Source organism: Temnothorax americanus, unplaced genomic scaffold, assembly GCF_048541705.1.
Source record: "Temnothorax americanus isolate GAGA-0224 unplaced genomic scaffold, ASM4854170v1 Scaffold16, whole genome shotgun sequence".
Classification (NCBI taxonomy): domain Eukaryota; kingdom Metazoa; phylum Arthropoda; class Insecta; order Hymenoptera; family Formicidae; genus Temnothorax; species Temnothorax americanus.
Window position 1 is genome coordinate 4,218,444 of NW_027509297.1, and position 23,115 is coordinate 4,241,558.

Consider the following 23,115-nt stretch of genomic DNA (forward strand, 5'->3'; position numbering starts at 1 on the left):
CGCCAACTGCCAAAGCCAAGTGTCATGAAGTTGCTACGCGTCCCGCTCTCAACTTTGCGATCACGAATTTTCCACGAATATCAAATACTATACGCTCGCTTATGATTACGATCGTTATTTTGCATTCTAGCGAATAAACTTATTATATATATTACGTTTTGACAGATATCCGCGATATTATTCGTGACCGTGGAAAATACGCGCGTCACTTGCCCAAACAAGTACTTATTCGCGAAAGACGTATTTTCACACCGTATTAATACACCCGAGCCCTGAATCGATAAGCTCCATACGTGTATACGATATATCGTGATAGAGCGATCGCAGTAAATAATGCAAACGTACGAAAGGTTATACTAATTTACTCTTATACACGACATATATGTATACCACGTAATCAAGTTGTGACGCCAGACGCCACGCGTCCCGAACGCAGTCCATGATCCCGTGTCTATCACGTCCGAGAAATATTCCAAGATGCATTTTCGGTCGCGGTCCGTAGTATCATGTGACACTACGCGAGTCAAATGGATGGTTTTAATAAAAGCGTTGCGTATATAATCGAAAATACGCACGTAAATTTTAATATTGCACGCACAGTATACAATATATATAATTGAGTTTATTAATATCGCAAAAATCTATTATGTAAAGTTACATTTTTAACAAATAATCAATATATCATGCTTTTCAGGTATAACATCAGGTATATTTGATACGAGATACGAGTTGCCTATCTCTATCTCCGTGGTGTATGTGTATGCCTGTATGGTCTATGGTGTTGTTGTCTCTTTCAAACTGACGAACTGACCCTACTGACCACGTTGTCGACGGGGCCTCTTGAAAGGTGAAGAAACATTTGAAATGATGTCGAAAAAGGATATGGCGTTGTTTAACGAACGTGCGGCTATAGCGGTAAATTTCTTTAGCGCGTGATTCTTCATATCTGTGCCGCGCTGTGTTAGAAATCTGTGTCAATCTGTGATGATTCGCGAATCCGGCGAGTTACGAGGTTAGGTTATATGACTCACATGCCATTCAAATCCAATATTGCAGGAGAGAGAAATACTCGGTCTAAAGCTACAACTCGAGTCGCTGCAACGGAGCATCGCGACTGACGTTCCGAGCGCGATAACTAAGGAGGAGTTTGAAAAGTTGCAGCAGGAGAACGCCAAGTTGACGCACAGGATAACAATACTCAAAAGGGTAGACTTTTAACAGCGTAGAACCTTTGCGTTCGTCGTGCAAGAGAGTTTTTGATAAAAGGTTTTTTTCCCGTTAGCGTATGTTTATTTTTCGTACGACGTTTTTGTAGACTGTGGAACGGCAAAGGAACAAACTAGACACGAGAATGGAGCTCGTTGGAGCTGCAGCGACATCGAGTATAAAAGATGTTCTCTGCGCAGTCTTTCATAAAGCTATCGGTGCTGCTTATCCCGACATAGCGGATCCACCAGTAATAGTGACTACTAGCTCTAATCCCAAATTTGGGGATTATCAGTGTAACAGTGCTATGCCTTTGGCACAACAATTGAGTAGTTTTGGTAAAAGTTGGTTACCTAAAAATATTTTTTCAGTATTTTCGTCGTTAAAACTATCCATATATACTCTAGTGCCAGAAAACGTTAGAAACCTGTCTAGCACGGCATAGATCCTTCTTTTTATCTGCGTAGCAACGTGACACGCGGACACGTGTAAAGACATGTACCTATACAAGTACTTTTATCGTGAAAGATACCAAAAGATACTCGTAAATGCACAAGTATGGTGACATGCCCCGGGGGGGAATGGAAGCAACTGTTTCTGAGTTTTTTTTGGCACTTGAGTGTGTGTATATACAGCGTGTTGAAAACGTAACCCGACCGACTTTGAAGGAAAAAAAACTTGAAACGAATAATTTTTTTCTTCGACGTTTAGTTTTAATACTACGTGGTATGAACGAGAGGAGTAAAACTTGGACTATAAACAAACCGTACAAGTGGAACAATCAACGTGTATTTTACGCTTGAACAAAAGATGTAACAAGTATATAAAAGTGAGCGTCACTCTTTTTACACGAAATGCTCAAAACGTCCTCCATTACGTTCAATACAAAGATGATCGCGTCGAAACATTGATTGTCTCTCACACATTCGAAGAAGGGACGCTCTGTTTTGACGCTGATCTGCCGCAGCAGTTCGCCGGCCCACGTCTGCTTCTGTTTCAATGGGAGTCTCGTACGAAATAAGAGTTTTGATGTGTTTTTATAAGAAAAAAAACGCTAGCCAAGACTTGACTCTCACAACTCTCTCATGTTTGGGATATGTATGAAAACTTGTCAGCGTCAAAACATCCTTGCACTTTTTGAGCGTCGGAGATTTTCAATGTTTGTAAATGTCGTCTTTGTATTGAACGTACGGGAGGACGTTTTGAGCCGTTCGTGTAAAAAGAGTGACGCTCACTTTTATATACTTGTTACATCTTTTGTTCAAGCGTAAAATACACGAAAAGTCTTCTCTTTTCCATCAAAGTTCGTCAGTTTACGTTTTCAACACCCTGTATCTATCAACAGTGTACTTGATTATAAATACTTGAAAACGTATAAAATACGTATAAAATACGTACCGTATACATGTTTACGTTACTTTTCGTTATTATTATTATTATTATTATTATTATTATTATTATTATTACAGGTACCAAACAAACTCCACGTGACGTTGCTAAAGAAATTATGTCCAAGCTAAAAGTATTTTCCGTTGTCGAGAAATATGAAATAGCTGGTGCAGGATTCATAAATGTATATCTAAAACGTGAATTTGGACAATCCGTTTTGCGCAGTTGGTTATGGGCTGGCCAAGTTGTCCCTCCATATGTTAAGAAGAAAAGGGTAATTGTAGATTTTTCTAGTCCTAACATTGCTAAGGAAATGCACGTGGGACACTTGAGATCCACGATAATCGGAGACAGTATCGCAAGACTGTTGGAATACTTGGGACATGATGTGTTGAGACTCAATCATGTAGGCGACTGGGGTACACAGTTTGGTATGTTGATAGCGCATCTTCGAGACAAGTTTCCCAACTATTTAACCCGTGCTCCTCCAATCGAGGATCTTCAGGTGACTATGCATATTCTCTACGCATATTCTGTGACCGTTAATGACACGTGTGACGAGTATTTTCTAAAAATAAATATACGCATACAGAGCTTTTATAAAGAATCCAAGACTAGATTTGACCAAGATAAGGAATTCAAAAAACGTGCATACGAGTGTGTCGTCAAATTGCAGGCTTTCGAGCCTGATATAACAAAAGCATGGAAAATGATATGCGACGTATCTAGGCAAGGTAACGGCGGCAAACACAGCTGTGTTTATACATATACGTATTCATTTTGGAAGAAACAAAGTACTTGAAAACGTTTGTTCTTATGTTTGCGGCAGAATTCGAGAAAGTGTATGCTCGATTGGATATCAACCTAATAGAAAGAGGCGAATCATTTTATCAGAGGCATATGGAGTCGATAGTTGCAGAGTTGGACGTAAAAAATATGCTCGAAGAAGATAATGGACGGAAGGTAATGTGGGGAGAGAAACATGGTAGTGGAATACCTTTAACTATAGTAAAATCTGATGGTGGTTTTACATATGATACGTCCGACATGGCTGCTATTAAGCATCGTGTCGAACAGGAAAGGGCAGATTGGGCAAGTATCATGTTGCACGCTCTATCGAAGCGTCCGCGTCCTCGTTTATCTCTATAACGTCGTTTCGTACTTTGTAATAAACGCTCCCGACGTTTACAGTTGATATATGTGACGGATGCTGGTCAGTCTTTGCATTTTCAAATGTTGGAAAGTTGTGCCAAAAGAGCAGGTATCTTGAAGAGCTTTCACAGGATGGATCATGTTGGCTTCGGTGTTGTCTTGGGTGAAGACAAGAAGAAATTTAAAACAAGGTCCGGTGACACTGTAAAGCTTTGCGAGTTGTTAGACGAAGGTACGTCAATCGAGCGTACGTGTTGGTTCTTTGGTGTTGCGTTATCTCTTTTCGTTCATTTCTAAAACGTTACGTACTCGCGTGTGCTGTTTAGGCTTGAAGAGAGCACTGCAGAAACTAAAAGAGAAAGAACGCGACAAGGTATTGTCCAAAGACGAACTAAAAGCAGCCCAAGAATCCGTAGCATATGGTTGCATAAAATATGCCGATTTACTACACAATAGAAATCACGAATATGTATTTTCATTTGATAAAATGCTGGAAGATAAGGGCAACACAGCCGTTTATTTATTGTATGCTTTAACTCGAATTCGTTCTATCGCCAGAACGGCGAATATCACAAAGGACGCGTTGCGACAGCGCTTGCACGAAATTCCAATCTCGTTGGAGCACGAAAAAGAATGGAAACTGGCCAAAGTACTGTTAAAATTTCCCGACATAATTCTTGGCATTAACGAGGACCTATACTTGCATCCGTTGTGCGAGTTTTGTTACGAGATTTCATGCGCGTTTATGGAATTTTATGATAGATGCTACTGCGTGGAAAAGAATCACGCTGGTGAAATTGTAAAAGTAAATATAGGGCGTCTCTTGCTCGCGGAAGCTACTGCGCTTGTTCTAGAGAAATGCTTTAGTTTATTGGGTTTAAAACCTGTTGCACAAATGTAAAAGAATAAAAATAAACATACCATATGTGTACTTTCAATTATGAAATATAAAAAAGGATAAATAAAATTTGATTTTTATATATATATATATAGTATATTAAAATCTAATTTATATAATATAATAAAGAAGGGTTGTAAAATGTAAGACGATATAGATTTTTCCTTTAGGCGTTGATTCTATATTTTATTTATTGTGCTTATATATAGTATATACTTGAGAAAAAAAACTTTAAAATTTAAAAGGTTTATGTTATTTATATATCCTCACTATATTACGTACGTTCAACGTTGTAAATAAAAAATTTTGTGACGTGGTTCGATAAATGACTTCTCTTTAGGACGTATATGTATGTATGTACTGTAATAGTGTACGGAACTGCAATACCTGTACATGTTTCGTCATCATGCGACATGCATACATTATTCTGTATGGTATGTATATACATACATATATACATACATGTGGTCGTGGTCGCAGGCGGAAGGCGGAACAAGGGAAGGGGCAGAACTCCACCACCGGTTTCACTTTCACGTTCCACGTGCCTTGCTTGCGCGCACGTTTGCATCTATTTGCATCGCGCAATATTTATAGTTCGTGCTATTTGCAATAAACGTAATTAAAATGGTAAGTACATATGATTCGCGGACAATGAATTTTGCTGCTTTTGCTTGCGTTTTACACATATATATACATCTGCATAAAGCACCTTTGTGCATCTTAAACCCGCCTAATACCGGGTTTCAGCACAATCCATACGTTTCACGTGTGGATTGCAGTGGAAATAAACATGTTGTCTGGCCGTTTAATATATTCGATTTATTATAATGATGTATATTCCTTTGCATCACGTGCTAAAAAAAAAAATGTTTTGTGTTGATAGGCAACGGAAAGGAAAGGAACTTTTAAGGTTAAATACCTTCAGGAAATTGAGAGAAATATGCAAGTGAAATGGGAAGTTGCGAAGGCATACGAAGTGAATGCGTCTACCCTAACGAAGAAACCAGGTGAAAAATTTTTTGCCACTTTTCCATATCCTTATATGAATGGACGTCTCCATCTCGGTCATACTTTCTCATTATCAAAGTCTGAGGTATATATCTTAAGGTTTTACACGTTTATATTCTTATATAACACATCATTTTAATATCTCGATATTATTCTTCTATTTATCTGTTGATCTCCGTTGTTTTGTACATATGGATATATTACGAACGTTGTATATTTATACATCAGTTTGCTACTCGATACAATCGTCTCTTGGGGAAAAAAGTGCTTTTTCCCTTTGGCTTTCATTGCACGGGTATGCCTATTAAAGCATGTGCTGATAAATTGACGAGAGAAATGGAAATATATGGTTATCCACCCAAGTTTCCTGAAGAACATGAAATGGTGGAAAAAGAGAATGATGCCCCAAAGGACAAGAGCAAGGGGAAAAAGGTAAACGTCTACGACGTCTAAGTCTACGTTTTATGTCACAACAAATATTTTTAAGCGCGAACGTGCGTGATGTTAATTTCAGAGTAAGGCGGTTGCCAAAGCTGGTTCGGCTAAATATCAGTGGCAAATTATGCAAACCCTTGGCTTACAAACGGAGGAAATCAAAAAGTTTGCCGACGCTGCATATTGGTTGGAATATTTCCCACCACTTGCTGTGCAAGACTTAAAATCTATCGGTCTTCATGTAAGCTAAAAAAATAGTACGTCGTGTTGCATACGTTTTTAAGTTTTCGTACGCTGATTTTAAATATTCTAGGTGGATTGGCGAAGAACGTTTATTACGACAGATGCAAACTCATTTTATGATTCTTTTATACGCTGGCAGTTTCATCATTTGAAATCTAGAAACAAAATCAAGTACGGAAAGAGATACACTATTTATTCGCCAAAAGATGGCCAACCTTGTATGGATCATGATAGATCCTCTGGCGAAGGTGTTGGACCACAGGAATATACATTGATCAAAATGAAAGTTCTACGTCCTCAGAAAATCATGTACGGCTTTTACATTATATTATTTTATTGAAACTCGCGTAGATTTTTACGTCGTAAACGAAGCAGTATATACTATTTTGTAGGAGTTTCGACGATAAATCAGTTTATCTCGTAGCTGCAACTTTAAAACCGGAGACAATGTATGGTCAAACAAACTGTTGGGTTCATCCAGACATTAGCTACATAGCGTATACGTTAGCATGCGGGGACGTATATATTTCTACGGGACGTGCGGCGAGGAATATGTCCTATCAAGGTTTCTTTAAAGAAGAGGGAAAGATAGATGTCGTTCGAAAGTTCATGGGCAAAGTACCATTCGTTTGTTCACGAAACATTGGGTTTTTTCGAAATTTTTCTCTTCTTATAAAAAAATGTTTGTAGGATTTATTAGGACTGGAATTGGAAGCTCCTCTCACCGTTAACAAGGTGATTTATACGTTACCTATGTTAACGATAAAAGAAGACAAAGGTACTGGCATCGTAACTTCCGTCCCTAGTGATTCTCCTGACGATTATGCCGCATTAGTCGATCTAAAAAAGAAACAGCCGCTTAGAGAAAAATACGGAATTACCGACGAGATGGTGATGCCATATAATCCAGTAAGTAGATTATATATGTATATGTATAATATAATGTGACGTACTTAACTGTGATCAACGCGATCGGCAAGACGCATGAACGCTTTCACATATACTTAATATTATACTAGATTCCAATCATCCAAGTTCCAGAATTTGGCACGTTATTAGCAGTAACATTATATGAGCAGTTAAAAATTCAGTCCCAAAATGACAAAGTTAAACTCGCAGAAGCAAAGGAGATAGCATACTTGAAAGGATTTTACGATGGCGTACTATTGGTGGGTCCACATAAAGGCAAAAAGATACAGAATATTAAGAAACTGGTTCAGAAAGAAATGGTTAACAGTGGCGAAGCAGTGATTTATTATGAACCGGAAAAAACTATTATTTCAAGATCAAATGATGAATGCGTAGTGGCTTTATGTAATCAATGGTATTTGGATTATGGTGAAGAAAACTGGAAGAAAGAAACGCTTGAGGCTTTAAAAACGCTCGATACCTTTCACGATGAAGTTAGAAAAAATTTCCTTGCTTGCTTCGCGTGGTTACACGAACACGCATGCTCCAGAACATATGGACTCGGTACGCAAGTTATCTCAAAATAAGTATAGACGTATTTATGCTTCGAAGCGTTTTTTTACGTCTCGTATTTTTAGGCACAAAATTGCCATGGGATGAAAGTTGGTTGATAGAATCTCTGTCAGATTCTACTATTTACATGGCTTATTATACAATAGCGCATTTGTTACAAGGAGGAACTTTTAAAGCAGACGGACCTAATGAGTTTGGAATAAAGTAACGAAGATTAAAGTTGATGTTACATACGTGTCGTGTTTATCTGTGATTATTAATATTTCACTAACCGTTTCTGTTAGAGCTTCAGATATGACCGTAGAAGTATGGGATTATATCTTCTTTAAAGACGCTAAATGGCCTAAGACAACGATAGACAAAGTCGTTGTAGATCGTATGAGGCACGAATTTCAGTATTGGTATCCTGTAGATTTGAGGGTGTCAGGAAAAGATCTAATACAAAATCATCTTACATATTTTCTCTACAATCATACAGCAATATGGCCAACGCAGCCTGAGCTATGGCCACGAGGAATAAGGGCAAATGGTCATCTGCTTCTGAATTCAGCAAAGGTAATATAAACGTATTCAAACGTTGTATCAAATCAACGTTTACGTTCAATCGTGTGACACCTTTCGTAACGCGGACTTTGATCACCTTGACATCATGACGTTGTGGGACTCGAAGTTTCGCGCATACAACCGTTAAAAACGTAGCACACGTTTATTTTATGACTTGTAATATGCAGGGAAAAAATGTTATTTCTTACGCGTTTATACTGCTGACAGTCCACTGACCACGGAGTCCGATATTGCCATTGCGTTTGACACGTTATTTTATCTTGTTCATTTTCTTTATATACATACTTGATCATGACTTGTTTAATTTGATTTAAAGTTATATGTTTCAACGACGTCACCGCTAACCGCGGACTGCGTGTGAATAAAGTCGAAACATACGGCGTTTAATATGAATACGTACGCTCGCTTGAATAAAACAACCAACACCCAACGATGCTCGACGTTGGCCTTTGACGTTGATTATTATTAAGCTTTGCTTGTAACGAGTGATTATCGTCTTCTTACGTGAAATTTTTTTATTGTTTCAACACAGATGTCCAAGTCAGAGGGCAACTTTTTAACACTTGTCGAGGCTGTAGAAAAATTCTCAGCTGATGGAATGCGTCTCTGTTTAGCTGATTCTGGTGATTCGATAGAGGATGCTAATTTCATTGAAAGTACAGCCGATGCAGGAATTCTTAGACTGTATAATTTTATAGAATGGGTCAAAGATATATCGAATATGACGCAACACTCCTGCCACACTGGCGTACAAGATTTTCATGATAAAGTATTTGAAAGGTATTTCAATTTTTTCCTTTTTATTATTTTTTTTTAACCATTATTACAGAACTGAAATGATACACCGTTACTTGATGTAGCGAAATTAATTTGAAAATACGAGAGACTGGTGAAAACTATTCGAAAATGCTCTATAAAGAAGCATTAAGGACAGGATTTTACGAATTTCAAACAGCTAGAGATAAATATTTACAAACAAGTCCACGGGTTAATTTGGATCTAATTAAAAAGTATATCGAGATTCAAATAATTCTTCTGTCTCCCATTTGTCCACATGTTTGCGAATATATATGGGGAGACTTACTTAAGAAAGTAAGTTTTGGCAGTGAAGCAAATATTTATAGATATTATTTTCTATAAATCTTTCTACAAATAGAAAATGTTAATCAACTACGGTGGTTTATTAGGATGGCAGTATATTAAATGCAAAATGGCCTGCGGTAGGAGAAATAAACGAACGTTTAATAAAATCGTCTGAATATCTAATGGATGCTGCTCATACATTCAGAATTCTTCTAAAAAATTACATGACGCCAAAAAAGTCTAGAGCAAAGAATGATTTCACCGACATGGAGAAACCTACGCAAGGGATTATCTGGGTAGCAAAGACTTATCCTCCTTGGCAAAGTATCATCCTTACAACGATTAGGGAAATGTACTCGGTAAGTTGTAGCGACTGACCGAGTATGCGATGATTAATTTTTTTTTTGCGTATCAACACGTTATCTACATTACAGAAAAATGAGAATAACGTACCAGACAATAAAGCGCTTTCTACAGCGTTTGCTGGAAAAGCTGAGTTGAAAAAATATATGAAAAGGGTAATGCCGTTCGTGCAGCTTGTCAAGGAAAAGATGGAAACCGTTGGTCTCAGTGCACTGAATTTGACCCTTGATTTTAACGAATTCGATGTACTTGAAAACAACAAGGAGTATCTCAAAAATACATTAGGCGTAAGCAAATACCGTATAATTTTCGTTTTATATATATAGGTATATATATATATATATATATATTATATATTTTTTCTAACGTATTATACTGTATGTTTATTTATTTATCCAGCTTCATGATATTGTCATTAAATATACGGATGAAGCTCCAGAAAAGACGAAAGAAGAATGTTGTCCAGGTGCACCGTACATGAACTTTTTTGCAAAGCCCATAGTTTCAATATGTATTATTAATCCTCAAAGTTGTAGCAATTTACTTGAACTGTCCATGGAAATTTCGACTGTAACGGCTGCAGATATTGTGTCCTATATTGCAAAACAAAACAAGCATATAAAAGGTAAACAAGGAAATATACGTTCTTATATAATGTTTATGTATTTCTTATACACGTTCTTACGTACACACGTAACACGCAAGTTCGCCGTAATGATTTTTGTTATCCAAAAGTATATTTTCTTTGTCCAGATCCCGCTTCGATCGTCTTATATCGGTATAACGATCCAACGTTGGGACCCAGACGCAGACCAGTAGCGGGAAACATTTTAAAAGGAAAAACTCAACTTCCACGGGATTCTGTATTTAACGTAAATACAGAGACAGAAAGCGTCGAAGTCAACGTAGCGGGTAAAACTTATCTAGTAGGCGACGCCTTAATATATATTGATAAATCTCTGGAATAATAAACGACACATTTTTGATCCTAGCACGTAAACATTTTATTATTGAGTATCAGTATAATCATTTATTTATGAACGAAATAAAAAAATATTAAGAAATCTAGAATGTATTTAATAAAATGGCAACGATCTCTGTTTATAAAAAAAATATGCTTACGTTTGTCAACATTTACATGTGCCGAGAAAAAGTTTTCTGTAACTCCAACACGAAGTAGATGTTGCATTAACTGCACGTTTCAAACTCATTCTCTGCAAATCTGTTTGTACAGACGGCACCCATCTTTAGTAGTACGCGATAAAATAAAAAAGATAAATATCTTTGTTTTTAACCAGTTTACGTATCGATATCTATAAAAACTGTATCTTAGGCATTCGGAGATTATTGGCATCGGCACGAGGGGCAGAGAGACCACGAAGAGACTCTATGCCTGCATTCAGGCGTTTACTCATTGCTGGCGTGCTTTCCGTGCTCGATATCGATTCACTTCCGATCGTATCGTCTTAATGTCTTCAGCAAAGACCTTGCAGCAACCGCCGATGTAAGAAACCCCGATATCCAACCATTCCGATATAGGCAGCGTCAGGGAATGATCATCTGGGACCGCGGTCCATTCGTTGGCCGCGGAATAACTGCCACCTCTGTTGGGATACACCACCAAGGGAATTTGATGATGCGTCTGCCTTGACGATGCGCTCGCGTTGATAGTGTTGATACCTCGTAGTAAGGGAGTCACGTGCCTCGGATCGATGCAGTTGACGCCAACCGCGACGACTTGCGACGGCAAAGTGCGATAACAACGCAGCGCTACTTCCTGGAATAGACTGCCGTCCGATATGAACCGATCATCTCGGCACGAAAACGAGAGCCATGCACGAGCGTGTGGATACTCTTTCAATAACTCCAGTAAGGCTTCCGCTTCCTCGCGGCAGGGTATAGTTTCCAGAGCCAACAGATCAACACCAGCGTCCACGAGCGCCTTAACGCGTGGTCTGTGCCAGTCGATCAGTTCTCGTCGGGACACGGTTTTTCCATAGGAGCCGGTATATTCAGACGCATTGTGCAAATAAGCGCCATAAGGACCACAGGCGCCAGCGACCTTAGGTCTGCATTCGACGCTGAGTTTCTCTTTTTCGGCGTACGCGTCCACAGCTTTCTTAGCCAAGTGCACTGCCGTGGCGAACAAATCCAGACTCTTGCATTCGCTTATGTTCAGATACTTTGTCAAGCCAGGCACAGACGCTTGGTAGGTATTAGTCTCGATAATGTCGGCGCCGGCGCGCAAAAAGTCCAAGTGCGTGGCGTACACGGCAGTGGGATTGGTTGCGAGGAATCGCGCCGTCCACAGCGGGTCTCCGTCGATCTTCGCACCCACGTGCCGCGACAGCTGCCCGGAAAAGCCGCCGTCCAAAATTTGTACAGTCGTGCACATATTAACTATTAACACCGGATAGAGGTTAGGTTAGGTTAGGTTAGGTTAGCGAGTGGTCGCGGAAGATCCGCTTGCGTAGCTTGATATCACGTTTCAACAAGGCTGCGTGCTGCGTTCAGCGTTACAAAACCACACTCTTGGCCGCAAAGCGCAAAGGGCGTGCTCTGTCCTTGACACAATGTTAATAGATAATTTTAATAGACCTGCAACGCCATCTCTTTATGTAATCGCTTATTATCAAATAACGTTTAATAAACGTTGTACACGTTTCTCATATTCAACGTCAACGTAGGAAATAATATATACTATGTAGTGTTATTCGCAATACAGCTTTTAGAGAAAAAACATGCTTCCGTGTTGGAAAAAAAAAAAAAAAGTGAAACATGTATAGCGTTGGTTCAAAACATTCTGAAAAGTTTTCTTTACAAAATGTCGCATGGTAAAGCTTCTAGCTGATGTTCGAATGAAAATACAGTATCTAGCATTGAACAACTGCTATGGACAGGCACCTCGACTCTTGACGTCATTTCGTTTCTTCAAGCGCGAGGAGAATTAGAATACGCGACTGTGCGTGGTCTATTTTCTTACAACCTTACGCGTATGACTAAAACTTTGTTACGTGCACGGGCCTTAAGAGAAACATGCGCAACGTATGCTTTTACAAAAACGTTGCAAGTTGATTGGCTAAAAGCCATATGCGTCAACTTTTCTGTATTAAGTGTAAAGCTGGCCACACACACTTTCCGTAGAACGTAACAGTACATATATATACAGCGCGTATGTATCTTGAGACGAGGTGAAACGTACAAAAGAGTAACCAGATTTTATTAGATTTCGACAACGAAACGCGCGTAGATACGCTTAGTGACGTTCCTCACTTTTGTACGTTTCACCTCCGTTCAAGATACACACTATCGACCCCAGTTCGACGTAACAATAAAGGCTATTCTACAATTGCGTAAGCGTAAGGTTGTAGGAGTAGGAGTAGTAGTAGTCGTGAATGTTGTACAACGGTTCAGTCTACAATAAAGTAACGATACGTTGTAAACTTAATTACAGCAACCAATCAGAGTGCAGCGGAAAGTACAGAGGTCAAGGCACTTCCGATACTCGTCCAGCACAAACTTTTCATTTGTTGATCTTTGTGTGAAATGCATCGTTTTTTCCATAATAATTCGTTGCTTCTCACCAGCCCAATCAATTCTCTACACGATAATAAGTTTAAAAAAGTTTCATCTTCCTCGTACTGAGCACTTTCCTCGTATTCCATGATGAACACGTACCAAAAACATTACAATAGAAAAAAAGAATACTTTCGGATGCCGAGAAAGAATGTTATAACTTGACTCTTGAGATCTTTATATATAGCGGTCTTCGGTTCGGGATCACGTGTATTTACTGTTTCGACAAAAACAATTATGGCAGCGCGCGGCGTGATGACGCGTAACAGCACTCTGATTGGTTGGCTCTTACGTTCACATCTGGCGTAGTCGTGAAAGATGAAGTTCAACCATCTTCCACAACACGCTTTACAACCGCAGTACCGCTCTACAACCACGCCGTACAACACTCTTACAACCACTTACGACCACGCTTACGCAATTGTAGAATAGCCTTAATGAAGCTAAACGATTTGACGTAACCTACGAACGTACTTTAGTTTTTACGAAGACAATTTTTTTTATATTTTTATATTTATATTAAACGTAATGCTCTTGTGTCAACTAAATATATCAATATTAACTTTCGCGGGTATATGAATGTTAAATGTGTCATTTTTTCACTATCGACATTTATTTTTAAAATACCACCAGAAAGAAAAAGTGTAATACCGTTAACTTGTAAGACGTATACAGAATTACGTTAGTAGATAATAGTTATTATTAAGTCCATATAAAGTTTTCATTTTTTATCAAGACCAACGTTTTGCAACCTTCAACTTTACAATACTCCAAGGTGATTTTCTACGACTGCATGTGGCTGTCCCATTTGTTCCCTGAATTCGGGCGTATTAAAGATATCTTCAAATCTATAAACAATAATATATAGACAAATAAAAATCGTCGGATACAGCGTGCGCTGCACGAATGATCACGAATAAGATATAGGCTATAAATACCCTATATCTTGATCCTGTCCAAGTAAAATATCTCGCATCACGTTGGACGATGGTAAAAATGGAAGTCTTCCGATCTTCTCAGTAGCTTTTAATTCCATCGCTATGCGCAACGGTGCGTGTAATCCTTGCGTATTCTTGAGCAATATCATATTCATGCGCGCTTGATTCTTTTGATACTAAAACATAACGGCACGTACACGTTGCTGTTTTAAACGTGTCCATATTAATAGAATACATACGGAATCTTACATTTCTCTCTGAAGCTTCCAAGGGATGTGCATAACCAACGCTCTGTCTGACTGCTGACAGACTAAACAAACAAGCGTAACGCTAAAAACTGCCTTAAAAGAACTGTATTACTTTATATCAAACATTTATTTATTTATATATCAAATATTTATATATATAAAAGAAGTTTTTGCAACGGCAATACCATCCTTTGGATACGATAAATGTATCTAAATTATATAGATACGTTCACCATCTAAATTTAGATAATGTCCAACGTTATTTTCGAGAGAATAAGGTTTACACGTACCCGTGACGTTATGTATGCGTTACCGTAACGAAATCCTCAATGTGACGTTAGACAGTAAACGTATATAACTATACACGTCAGATACATTTACCGTATCTGAAAGATGGTAAAGCGTTAGTTAATTTCTACAACTTGGGTTTTTCCAATAACGTTAATTAAATTTTCATACCCTGACACCATAGGATTGGGTAGGTCATAGTTGGTTCCACTTTTAACGTTGACGTGCTCGGGTACGGCAGGCTTGGGTATGATTGACGGCAAACCGAAGCTCTAAAATTATAACACGTATTGCAATAGAGATAAAATCTTTTGCGTTGAGTCCAGTTTCTTATACTTTTTCGCACAGAACAGTAGTAGATAAGACGTGGCTTGAAAACTGCACAGTAAACTATTTTTATAAACCAAGGTACAACGACGTTTTAGTACTTTTTACGTGTCAATATTACGTGTACGTGATATTAACGCGTTACGATACACGAAAGTCCACAGTAGAATAAACAACCAAAATCAACTGTCCGTATTAACATAACCTGTCCGTATGATGACGCGTATGAAATAATTTTAAAACTGATAATTAAACTGCCTGCAACACACGCCACTCACTGTCAATTATTACCATTTTATCGTTTTGAAGTCACAATAGAAATCGCACCAAGAAAACGATCCGAAAAAAACGATGCGTCTGAAATCCACAGAAACTGCAAGACGAAGACGTAAGAATCAGGTATCAGGTTAGGTTAAGGTTAAGAATCTTGTCGTGTCACGGCGTTCGAAAACTCACGAAATCTGGACGAAACTTAAGGCCACGTTTTTTAGGCTGCGGTCCACTTGACGCTACAAATAGTTCAAAACGTTTGATTGACCAATCGGAACAAAGACGTTTACTACGTGACCACGCAAAGAATACTTTGAAGCATTTGTTGCGTCAAGTGGACTGCAACCTTAAGGTGAACGTTTATGGGCAGTGAAAAGCAGCAGCAGATCTTACTGCGTGGCTACAAAATAGAGAAGTTCTAGAAACTCGAGAACTTCTCGATTTTGCAGCCACGTAGTACGATCTGCTGCTGCTTTTCACTGTCCATAAACGTTCACCTTCAAGATTATTGCACGTAACAAAGTTTTATGCTAGGTTTACACGGCGAGTCGTAAAGTCGTGAGTCGTAAGACGTGACCACGCACAATCAAATTTGAGGAGAATAATCGACTGTGCGTGGTCACGTCTTACGACTCACGACTTTACGACTCGCCGTGTAGACCTAGCATTAGTCATACGCGTAAGGCCGTAAGAAAATAGACCACGCACAGTCGCGTATTCTTCGAGCTCAAGGAGAATACGCGACTGTGCGTGGTCTATTTTCTTACGGCCTTACGCGTATGACTTTGTTACGTGCAATGGCCTTAAGGAAATAGACCACGCAATTTTCTTATGCTTACGCCGTATGCGTTGTGCAGAAGTGTGTGCTTCCCGCTTTAAGCTATATCCACACAAACTTGCATAAGTTTATAAACATAAGCATAAAGGCTGATTTATAAAGGCCGTAACCGTTGATTTAAGCCGTAATCTTTAAGAACGTGACCAACCACAGTCGATTGTTCTTAAATCAGCCTTAAAAGAATTGCGTGGTCCATATGCATGTGCATAAAGAAATAGGCCTCGCCGTTTCTTTATGCATATGGTTATGCACCTATGCAAGTTTGTCTGGCGTGACCTTAAACATTTGATACAAACTGGCGCTAGTAACATGGCGTTTACTGGCGGTTATTGGCTAAAATAACCTCAAAATTTGAGGTTTAAGCCGGGAGTACACACTTCTGCACAACGCATACGGCGTAAGCATAAGAAAATTGATTGGTTTATACACATGTGCATAAGGAAATAGACCACGCAATTTTTTTATGGTTACGCCGTATGCGTTGTGCAGGTGTGTGCTCCCCGCTTTACGCGCGCCTTCTTCTAGGCCGCGGTATTCATAGGTCGAAGACGGTTTAGAGAGACATAGGAAAATCTTATTGGTTCCACCATATTTTGTCATTTTCTCAACGAAGATTGCCGCGTTCAGCAGACACAACTGTTGAGTTCGTCTTATCAACACTCCGCGTTGATTGGTTGGTTCTAAAAGTAAGAGCCACGCACGTTCGACTGCTACTGAACGGCTTGGTCTGCTGAACGCGACCATTGCTTACGAACGCCATCGAGCGGCCGGCGGCGACGTTTTTTGAATTTTATCTGCTCTCCTCCATGCAAGTTGAAGGTTGGAGGTTGGAGGCGTTGGAGGTTGGAGCAGTGGAGCGTGGCGTGAAGCTCCTGATTTTAGCGATCGATCAAACAATTCACTCACCCAACGTCAGTTTGCGTCTTGCGACTTGCGACCATTTGCGATTTTGCGACATTTTTTGGTACCTCGCGTACTTGTAATAATAAAAAAATCAGTGATAAAATTTGTAGACAAAATAAAATTTCATATTTTTCTATCCTGAGATATGTCTCTGTACAAGGCAAGAAGAAGTTCTTTGCGTCAGTCGCTCGCATATAAATTATTGCCTAGGAAGACTCTGATTAGGGTAAGAAGAAAAAATAATTCGTGGGATGACGTTTCGAAGAACGATCTCATATAACGTTATAATATAATATATTTCGAGAAAAATAGCCTTATTTAAGAGATATAGAATTCGTTATCATTATATATTATAAATTAATTTTTAAACGTATTAAAATAAAAAAATGGAGACAGAGAGAACAAGAGACAAAGACAAAGATATACATACGTATTTTTATTTAGCCTGATAGATTAAAAGGTCGTTATTTGTTTCGGTCGGCTGTGCGGCGCGTTGTCGAGTATATGGCGTGGATAACAGAGGAACCACGAATCGAGGAAATTAGCGACGACGTGACGATTAATATTAAAATGGCTCAGCAGAGGCACAAAATAGAAAAAAAGTTGCTCACATTAAAGGTATTCGTAACGTCGACCAAGTGCTCAGTGAACCTAACCTGCGCCAAAAGTAGATATAGAAGAAAGTAGGATGGAACGAAAAAGATTTATAGTATTGTAATGCGTAAAAGACGTACTGTGCTTGATTTAAGGATCGATCGATATTGTTAGTGAGACCATCTGAAAGATCTTCTGCTGACAAAGCGTACATATATGACCTTATAACAAAATTTCACGCATTCGCAAAGCATCCGGAGGACTTGAAAGAAAAGCTGGCGACTGTGTGTATTTATCAATATTTACCGGCTGATCGAATGATCGTTCGTCAGAGTCGTAGAGCGGAAAATCTTTATTTTATTATAACGGGTGAAGTCACGCTGTCAAAAGTAGCGATCAATGACGTAACAGGTGAGGAGGACGACTCTAGCACAAAGTTTCATGCACGCTTGGACACGAAAAGATTATCGTGTGGAACGCTCTTGGAACGTGGAAAGCGACGTTTTGTAATATTACATATGGAAAACATTCGCTGTTTTTTGTACATGGAACAGAGATACGAGATGTATCCACATTTTCCATTTACGTTAGATAACGTCCGATGAATACCACACGTTAATCTTTTCTTCGTGTTACGTTACATCGTCGTTATTTTTTTTTACAACCTTAATTTTTCAAGGTACGTTATATGTCTGTGTGACGAGGATCATTTCCAAAGAAAAGTCACGTGGTAGCTTATAGTTCTGTAAGGTATATTTTCCGTTATAGGTAATGAGGAAGTTGTAGATATGGGAATCATGCATGCGGGTGACATGTTTGGCGAAGTTGCGTTATTGCACACGGTGTCGAGAACATCAACGATAATCACAAAAAGTTTGTAGAAATGACGTATGGCAACACAATATATATATCTTTCATCAAACGTTATACCATTTCTCATTTACGAATACCATTTAGCATCGATCGACTTGCTTCTAATTACTCGGGACGATTTCGATAGCATATTGCGTGATAGTTTGACGAAGAAGTGGGACATTCTCCGCGATGCGTTAGTTCATTTTAATTATTTCAAGTTGTGGGATGAAGAGACGGTACGAGAGTGTTGCATTCTGAGTAAACTGAAGGACTTTAAGCCTAATGAGGTAAATGACCTGGCGGTGCACGACGCATCTTATGATAAGATTTCAATATTGTTCAACCGTCTCAAGGCGTTCTCAGAAGTAAGACACAAGTCTGATAAAAAAGTATACAAAAATACTAACGACGTACGTTGAAAGGTTTTATTAGGCGATGGAAGAGGCATGGTGAACTACGTGCATTTTATTTTGAGTGGGAAATGTTGCCTTATTGAGCATATGCTCGTTCGCGAACGTTCTTCTTATCATGGAACACAATACGAACTATACGATTCCGAAAATTTTGGTTCACAAAAACACGCACGAAGAGTGTCGAGACAGCGTGCGGACGCTGTCGAGCTTGAATCGACGCCACTTGACAACGCCATTCCAGTACGATTTAAGAAAAGAAAACTTTATTCTCTTATATATACTGTTTTTTTTTGGTCTTGATAAAAACTTAAGCTCTTTCTTTACATCTATTACGACATCACGTAATGCTTTGCGTTTGCACCTTTTTCGATAGATATACCATACGCACGCCACGGCATTCGCGTACGCGCCGCGGGCTCATCACGTTTTAATATTAAGAAAATGTTTTAAATAACTGCGTTCTGCGTTAATATACGTTTAATACGACGAACATAGTTTGCACTTCTCGCACAAAAATGCATAAAAAGTTTTGTTTATCATATGTAACAGTAACTTGTTTGAATTGAATTGAATTATTGCTAATTATAATGCGTGCACATAATCAGGACAACTTTTTAAATCGTTGTTGCAAACATTTTGATATCTCACATTGTCTGCTGATTATAAACATTTATAACAAAGAGAATGTGTGCGCTTATCACGTTCATTTATTATTACAGAGACCCGTTGAAACGCAAGACCAAGTCGATCGATCAAGCATCGTTACCGCCACACTTTTGGACGTTGTGAGTATTGGACAGTCCGTCTTATTTTTACTATTCTCGTCGCGAAACGTTATTACGCTCTAAAATATCTAGTCACGTGTGTAAGTAACGTATTGAGGTTTGCTTGATGCCTGTAAAACTCATTGAAGCGGAATAACGCGGTTATGCGTATAGATAACGTTGATTTTCGTTGTCAGTATACGTTTGGACACGTGATAGCGTTGCGTGTGTATTAATAAATATTGCAAAATTAAGGTTAAAGGGTGGCACAAACGTACCGATATTGCGGCGATATTAATGCGAGAACCGTCTGTTACATCTCACGTACATTATCCGACGGATGTTCGTACCATATTCATGCAAATATGCATTTTCTCCCGGGGTGCATGTTTCGGTTTAGGTGAGAAACACATATTAGTCACTACTTTCATATTATTTGACTACTTCATGCATTGTGAGATGTTAAAGTCAATGTTTAATCACGTAGGCGAGAAAATGCTTCATCGAAGAATTGTAGCGCGTACACCAGTACGATGTTTTCTCATCCCGCGTTATTGGTTGTTCGAGCACAATCGTGCCAATATCTGGGGGCGTGTGAAACTGTTTATGGACTCAAAATACCCAACTAAGAAACAGTTATTCAATGAGTTTCTCTTAAATCGAAAGTACGATAAATTATATCAAACATATACGTTCAGTCACATTCTCAGCGTTTTTCTACGTATCGATTGACTTGATACGTAATAGAACGCGTCTTGTACTATTCCCTCTGGCTTTCATTTTAGATGGATGACGCACAAGAAGAATTTAGTTAAAGATGTCATTCAACGACGTGGTCATTTTCATAGTAATACAACGATACATGACGTGCCATATTCCATCAGAATTACAGATGAAATAGATCCAAAACTATAATTGCTTCTATCAAATCGATATTATTTTAAACACGATTAGTGTAGTGCATATTGGAGTGCATATACATGCCCGTCATATATACATATTTCGTCAGAGATAGAAATAAACGTTGGATGCATTATTCATCTACGCATGTTTTATGTGTTTATAATATATATTTTGCGTTTGTGGAAGCATTTAATATATACGTATAAAATCATATTATTATAAAAATTTTTCAAGTCCGCCTCTCAACGGTTATTAACGTTGCAAATACATGTCTACGTTAGCCGCGTTGGTCTACTTTAGATCTTATTCGTTTGACATCCGTCGCGTATGTCCTACAACATCCACCGATGTAACGAACGCCAAGATCCAGCCACTCGTCAATGAATTCGTGCAAAGAGGGAGCTTCTCCTTCCTTCGTCCATCCTTCAGTTACTATATATTTTTCTCCGCTATTAGGGTATACCACCAATGGTATAAGATCGTTTGATTTGCCTTTATTGATACCTTGCAGCAGGGTGGTAACGACGTGTGGAGCAATACAATTAACGCCGATCGCTAATATTTGTCCAGGCAGGGCATTTTTGTAACATCTCACGGCAATCTCTTGAAACGCGCTGCCGTCTGCCAAGCTCTTTCCATCGTCTCTACAGGAGAATGTTAGCCATGCCTGCGTATTCGGGAATTCCTTGAGTAGATCGATTACAGCCTCCGCCTCGCGGACGCAAGGTATCGTTTCTATCGCCAATAGATCAACACCTTTCTCCAGCAATGCGCGTACGCGAGGCCTATGCCAGTCGATCAAAAATTCTCGCGATACACGAGCACAGTACGAACCAGTATATTCTGAGCCATCGTGCAAGCAGGCGCCGTAAGGACCGCAAGCGCCAGCGATCAATGGCTTTCGGTTCCTCACGTTTTCATTATCCTCTATTTCTTTACTGTAAGCGTTCACGGCATCTTTAGCATACGCGACAGCTTTACGGATGATCTCGAGACTCTCTTCCTCCGTGATGCCCAGATATTTTACAAAACCGTCGATGGTTGCTTGATACGTGTTGGTCTCTATAATATCGGCACCGGCACGTAAGAAATCCATATGAGTAGCGAAGACAGCCTTCGGTTCGGTTATGAGGAAACGTGCGGTCCACAAAGGATCACCATCGATCTTCTCACCCACGTGGGTGGACAGTTGCGTGGAAAAACCACCATCTAGCACTTTTATCTTCGACATGATATTTCTTTTTCTCGTTTTTTAGAACGTTACGTTCTTGAAGCCCCGTGTACGACAAGCCCACTACACCGTTGTCATAACGACACAAAACGTTTACTGCGCGGAATACATCAAATGTACACGTTGCATCTCGCGTGCTTACGGTGCTCCATATGATACTAGAAGAAGCTGGTTCAACGGTTCAACGCGGCGGACCTTGTACACGCTCTTCGCGGAGATAACTGTCTGCAGGGATAACTTTTATCGTTATCGGCGTTATCGCGTATTCACATTTAGATATAGTTGTTCATCATCATCAAAGTGCGTGTCGTCGTGACGCGACTAAATAGTCGCTTCTTCCGGATTGCGCCGTGCGCATGAGTCGTAGAGATCACCATATCTGCGCAGCATTATCTGACCGCTGCGATACAACGTCGCCACTTTATTATCACGTACCACGTACCCCGTGAAAGACGAAAACAGCCAAGTATTGATAGAACATCGTCTGGCCAGTATGTTCGAGTAAACGTTTATATCTTTCGACGTGACCGTTTGACCTCACGAGACAACGTTAACGCAAAGTTAACGAGATGACGTATTTTGAGCATAGTCCGCGGCATCCTCATCGCTGAAGAAAGCTAATAATCTTTATCTAAGGGCGTTTATCGACTATTTCCCCCGTAGTCGTGATCATTATTATCGTGATGAATCACGATTGCTCCCGGAACGTGCTAATCAGTACGTGATGAGCGACTATGCAACGATTAATATTAAAATGGCATATATATATATATATATATATATATATATATATGTATATATTAGAGATATTCGACGAGATAATGTACGAAAATCTTGGTTAAAAATATAAAAATATAAAAAATAAAGCGTTAGGTTTTTGTACGCGGTCGTACGCGCTTATTTAAAAATTGATTAATACTTTTAGTGAGATCGCCCGAAGGATTCTTCGCGAACAAAGCATATACATACATAATATATGTACAATATATCCCAATAAGCAAAAATGTTTGCAGTATGACGATAGAGCGTGGCAGCAGATTTATTGGCAGACGCTTTCAAACGCTGTTCTCGACAGCGTTTAGCTATCCGGGTACGATTTTATAATACTATTCCATTTCCATTAAAGTTCCAGGTGACGCGGGAA

The 23,115-nt window shown here is 39.2% G+C and overlaps 5 protein-coding genes and 1 pseudogene across 10 annotated transcripts; 3 read left to right on the plus strand and 3 right to left on the minus strand.

Annotated features, from left to right (window-relative positions):
* The first annotated feature begins 710 nt into the window (after positions 1-710).
* Positions 711-4,670, plus strand: Argrs (arginine--tRNA ligase-like protein). 4 transcript variants are annotated; one of them, XM_077402500.1, is made up of 8 exons: positions 711-847; positions 1,057-1,206; positions 1,283-1,550; positions 2,676-3,100; positions 3,188-3,329; positions 3,425-3,687; positions 3,787-3,979; positions 4,074-4,670. In XM_077402500.1, the coding sequence occupies exons 3-8, from the start codon at positions 1,352-1,354 to the stop codon at positions 4,646-4,648; spliced, it is 1,797 nt and encodes a 598-aa protein (XP_077258626.1). In that variant the 5' UTR covers positions 711-847; positions 1,057-1,206; positions 1,283-1,351; the 3' UTR covers positions 4,649-4,670. The 4 variants fall into 4 exon arrangements, with proteins under 4 accessions (XP_077258626.1, XP_077258625.1, XP_077258623.1 ...); XM_077402499.1 differs by having other exon boundaries at positions 712-847; positions 1,316-1,550; XM_077402497.1 differs by having other exon boundaries at positions 733-915; positions 1,316-1,550.
* A 223-nt stretch (positions 4,671-4,893) lies between these two features.
* On the plus strand, positions 4,894-10,814 carry Leurs (Leucyl-tRNA synthetase). The gene is made up of 16 exons (XM_077402496.1): positions 4,894-5,272; positions 5,529-5,738; positions 5,882-6,085; positions 6,168-6,329; positions 6,402-6,640; positions 6,724-6,949; positions 7,022-7,240; positions 7,351-7,804; positions 7,879-8,017; positions 8,098-8,368; positions 8,910-9,157; positions 9,238-9,469; positions 9,565-9,819; positions 9,895-10,110; positions 10,223-10,448; positions 10,577-10,814. Exons 1-16 carry the CDS (start codon positions 5,270-5,272, stop codon positions 10,789-10,791), a joined length of 3,519 nt encoding a protein of 1,172 aa, XP_077258622.1. The 5' UTR covers positions 4,894-5,269; the 3' UTR covers positions 10,792-10,814.
* LOC143895428 (betaine-homocysteine S-methyltransferase pseudogene) lies at positions 10,322-13,842 on the minus strand (annotated as a pseudogene). Its single transcript, XR_013256327.1, has 3 exons — positions 10,946-13,842; positions 10,513-10,782; positions 10,322-10,416 (listed from the first exon to the last, which is right to left on the minus strand). The product of XR_013256327.1 is annotated as a betaine-homocysteine S-methyltransferase pseudogene (transcript).
* Positions 13,843-13,990: 148 nt separating this feature from the next.
* Positions 13,991-15,656, minus strand: Pomp (proteasome maturation protein). Its single transcript, XM_077402502.1, has 5 exons — positions 15,492-15,656; positions 15,045-15,145; positions 14,587-14,647; positions 14,338-14,513; positions 13,991-14,247 (listed from the first exon to the last, which is right to left on the minus strand). The coding sequence occupies exons 1-5, from the start codon at positions 15,492-15,494 to the stop codon at positions 14,160-14,162; spliced, it is 429 nt and encodes a 142-aa protein (XP_077258628.1). The 5' UTR covers positions 15,495-15,656; the 3' UTR covers positions 13,991-14,159.
* A 1,092-nt stretch (positions 15,657-16,748) lies between these two features.
* LOC143895632 (uncharacterized) lies at positions 16,749-20,862 on the plus strand. 2 transcript variants are annotated; one of them, XM_077402942.1, is made up of 9 exons: positions 16,749-17,437; positions 17,656-17,829; positions 17,961-18,216; positions 18,574-18,678; positions 18,763-18,947; positions 19,793-19,858; positions 20,093-20,237; positions 20,325-20,502; positions 20,623-20,862. In XM_077402942.1, the coding sequence occupies exons 1-9, from the start codon at positions 17,357-17,359 to the stop codon at positions 20,750-20,752; spliced, it is 1,320 nt and encodes a 439-aa protein (XP_077259068.1). In that variant the 5' UTR covers positions 16,749-17,356; the 3' UTR covers positions 20,753-20,862. The 2 variants fall into 2 exon arrangements, with proteins under 2 accessions (XP_077259068.1, XP_077259067.1); XM_077402941.1 differs by having other exon boundaries at positions 17,090-17,437; positions 20,093-20,502.
* LOC143895633 (betaine-homocysteine S-methyltransferase-like) lies at positions 20,842-22,413 on the minus strand. The gene has a single exon (XM_077402943.1). The coding sequence runs from the start codon at positions 21,969-21,971 to the stop codon at positions 21,018-21,020; it is 954 nt and encodes a 317-aa protein (XP_077259069.1). The 5' UTR covers positions 21,972-22,413; the 3' UTR covers positions 20,842-21,017.
* Positions 22,414-23,115: the final 702 nt, after the last annotated feature.

What these genes read in the sequence shown, in the direction of transcription:
- Argrs (XM_077402497.1), top strand. Translation starts at nt 865, where the DNA reads ATGATGTCGAAAAAGGATATGGCGTTGTTTAACGAACGTGCGGCTATA. An exon ending in GGATAACAATACTCAAAAGG is followed by an intron (nt 1,207 to 1,315) that starts GTAGACTTTTAA and finishes ACGTTTTTGTAG; the next exon opens with ACTGTGGAACGGCAAAGGAA. An exon ending in ATTGAGTAGTTTTGGTAAAA is followed by an intron (nt 1,551 to 2,675) that starts GTTGGTTACCTA and finishes TTATTATTACAG; the next exon opens with GTACCAAACAAACTCCACGT.
- Leurs (XM_077402496.1), top strand. An exon ending in TCTCATTATCAAAGTCTGAG is followed by an intron (nt 5,739 to 5,881) that starts GTATATATCTTA and finishes TTTATACATCAG; the next exon opens with TTTGCTACTCGATACAATCG. An exon ending in ACAAAACAAGCATATAAAAG is followed by an intron (nt 10,449 to 10,576) that starts GTAAACAAGGAA and finishes TTCTTTGTCCAG; the next exon opens with ATCCCGCTTCGATCGTCTTA.
- Pomp (XM_077402502.1), bottom strand. An exon ending in TGGAAGCTTCAGAGAGAAAT is followed by an intron (nt 14,514 to 14,586) that starts GTAAGATTCCGT and finishes GTTATGTTTTAG; the next exon opens with TATCAAAAGAATCAAGCGCG. An exon ending in GGACAGGATCAAGATATAGG is followed by an intron (nt 14,248 to 14,337) that starts GTATTTATAGCC and finishes TATTGTTTATAG; the next exon opens with ATTTGAAGATATCTTTAATA.
- LOC143895632 (XM_077402941.1), top strand. Translation starts at nt 17,357, where the DNA reads ATGTCTCTGTACAAGGCAAGAAGAAGTTCTTTGCGTCAGTCGCTCGCA. An exon ending in AAAAGTTGCTCACATTAAAG is followed by an intron (nt 17,830 to 17,960) that starts GTATTCGTAACG and finishes GCTTGATTTAAG; the next exon opens with GATCGATCGATATTGTTAGT. An exon ending in GAGTTTCTCTTAAATCGAAA is followed by an intron (nt 20,503 to 20,622) that starts GTACGATAAATT and finishes CTTTCATTTTAG; the next exon opens with ATGGATGACGCACAAGAAGA.
- LOC143895633 (XM_077402943.1), bottom strand. Translation starts at nt 21,971, where the DNA reads ATGTCGAAGATAAAAGTGCTAGATGGTGGTTTTTCCACGCAACTGTCC.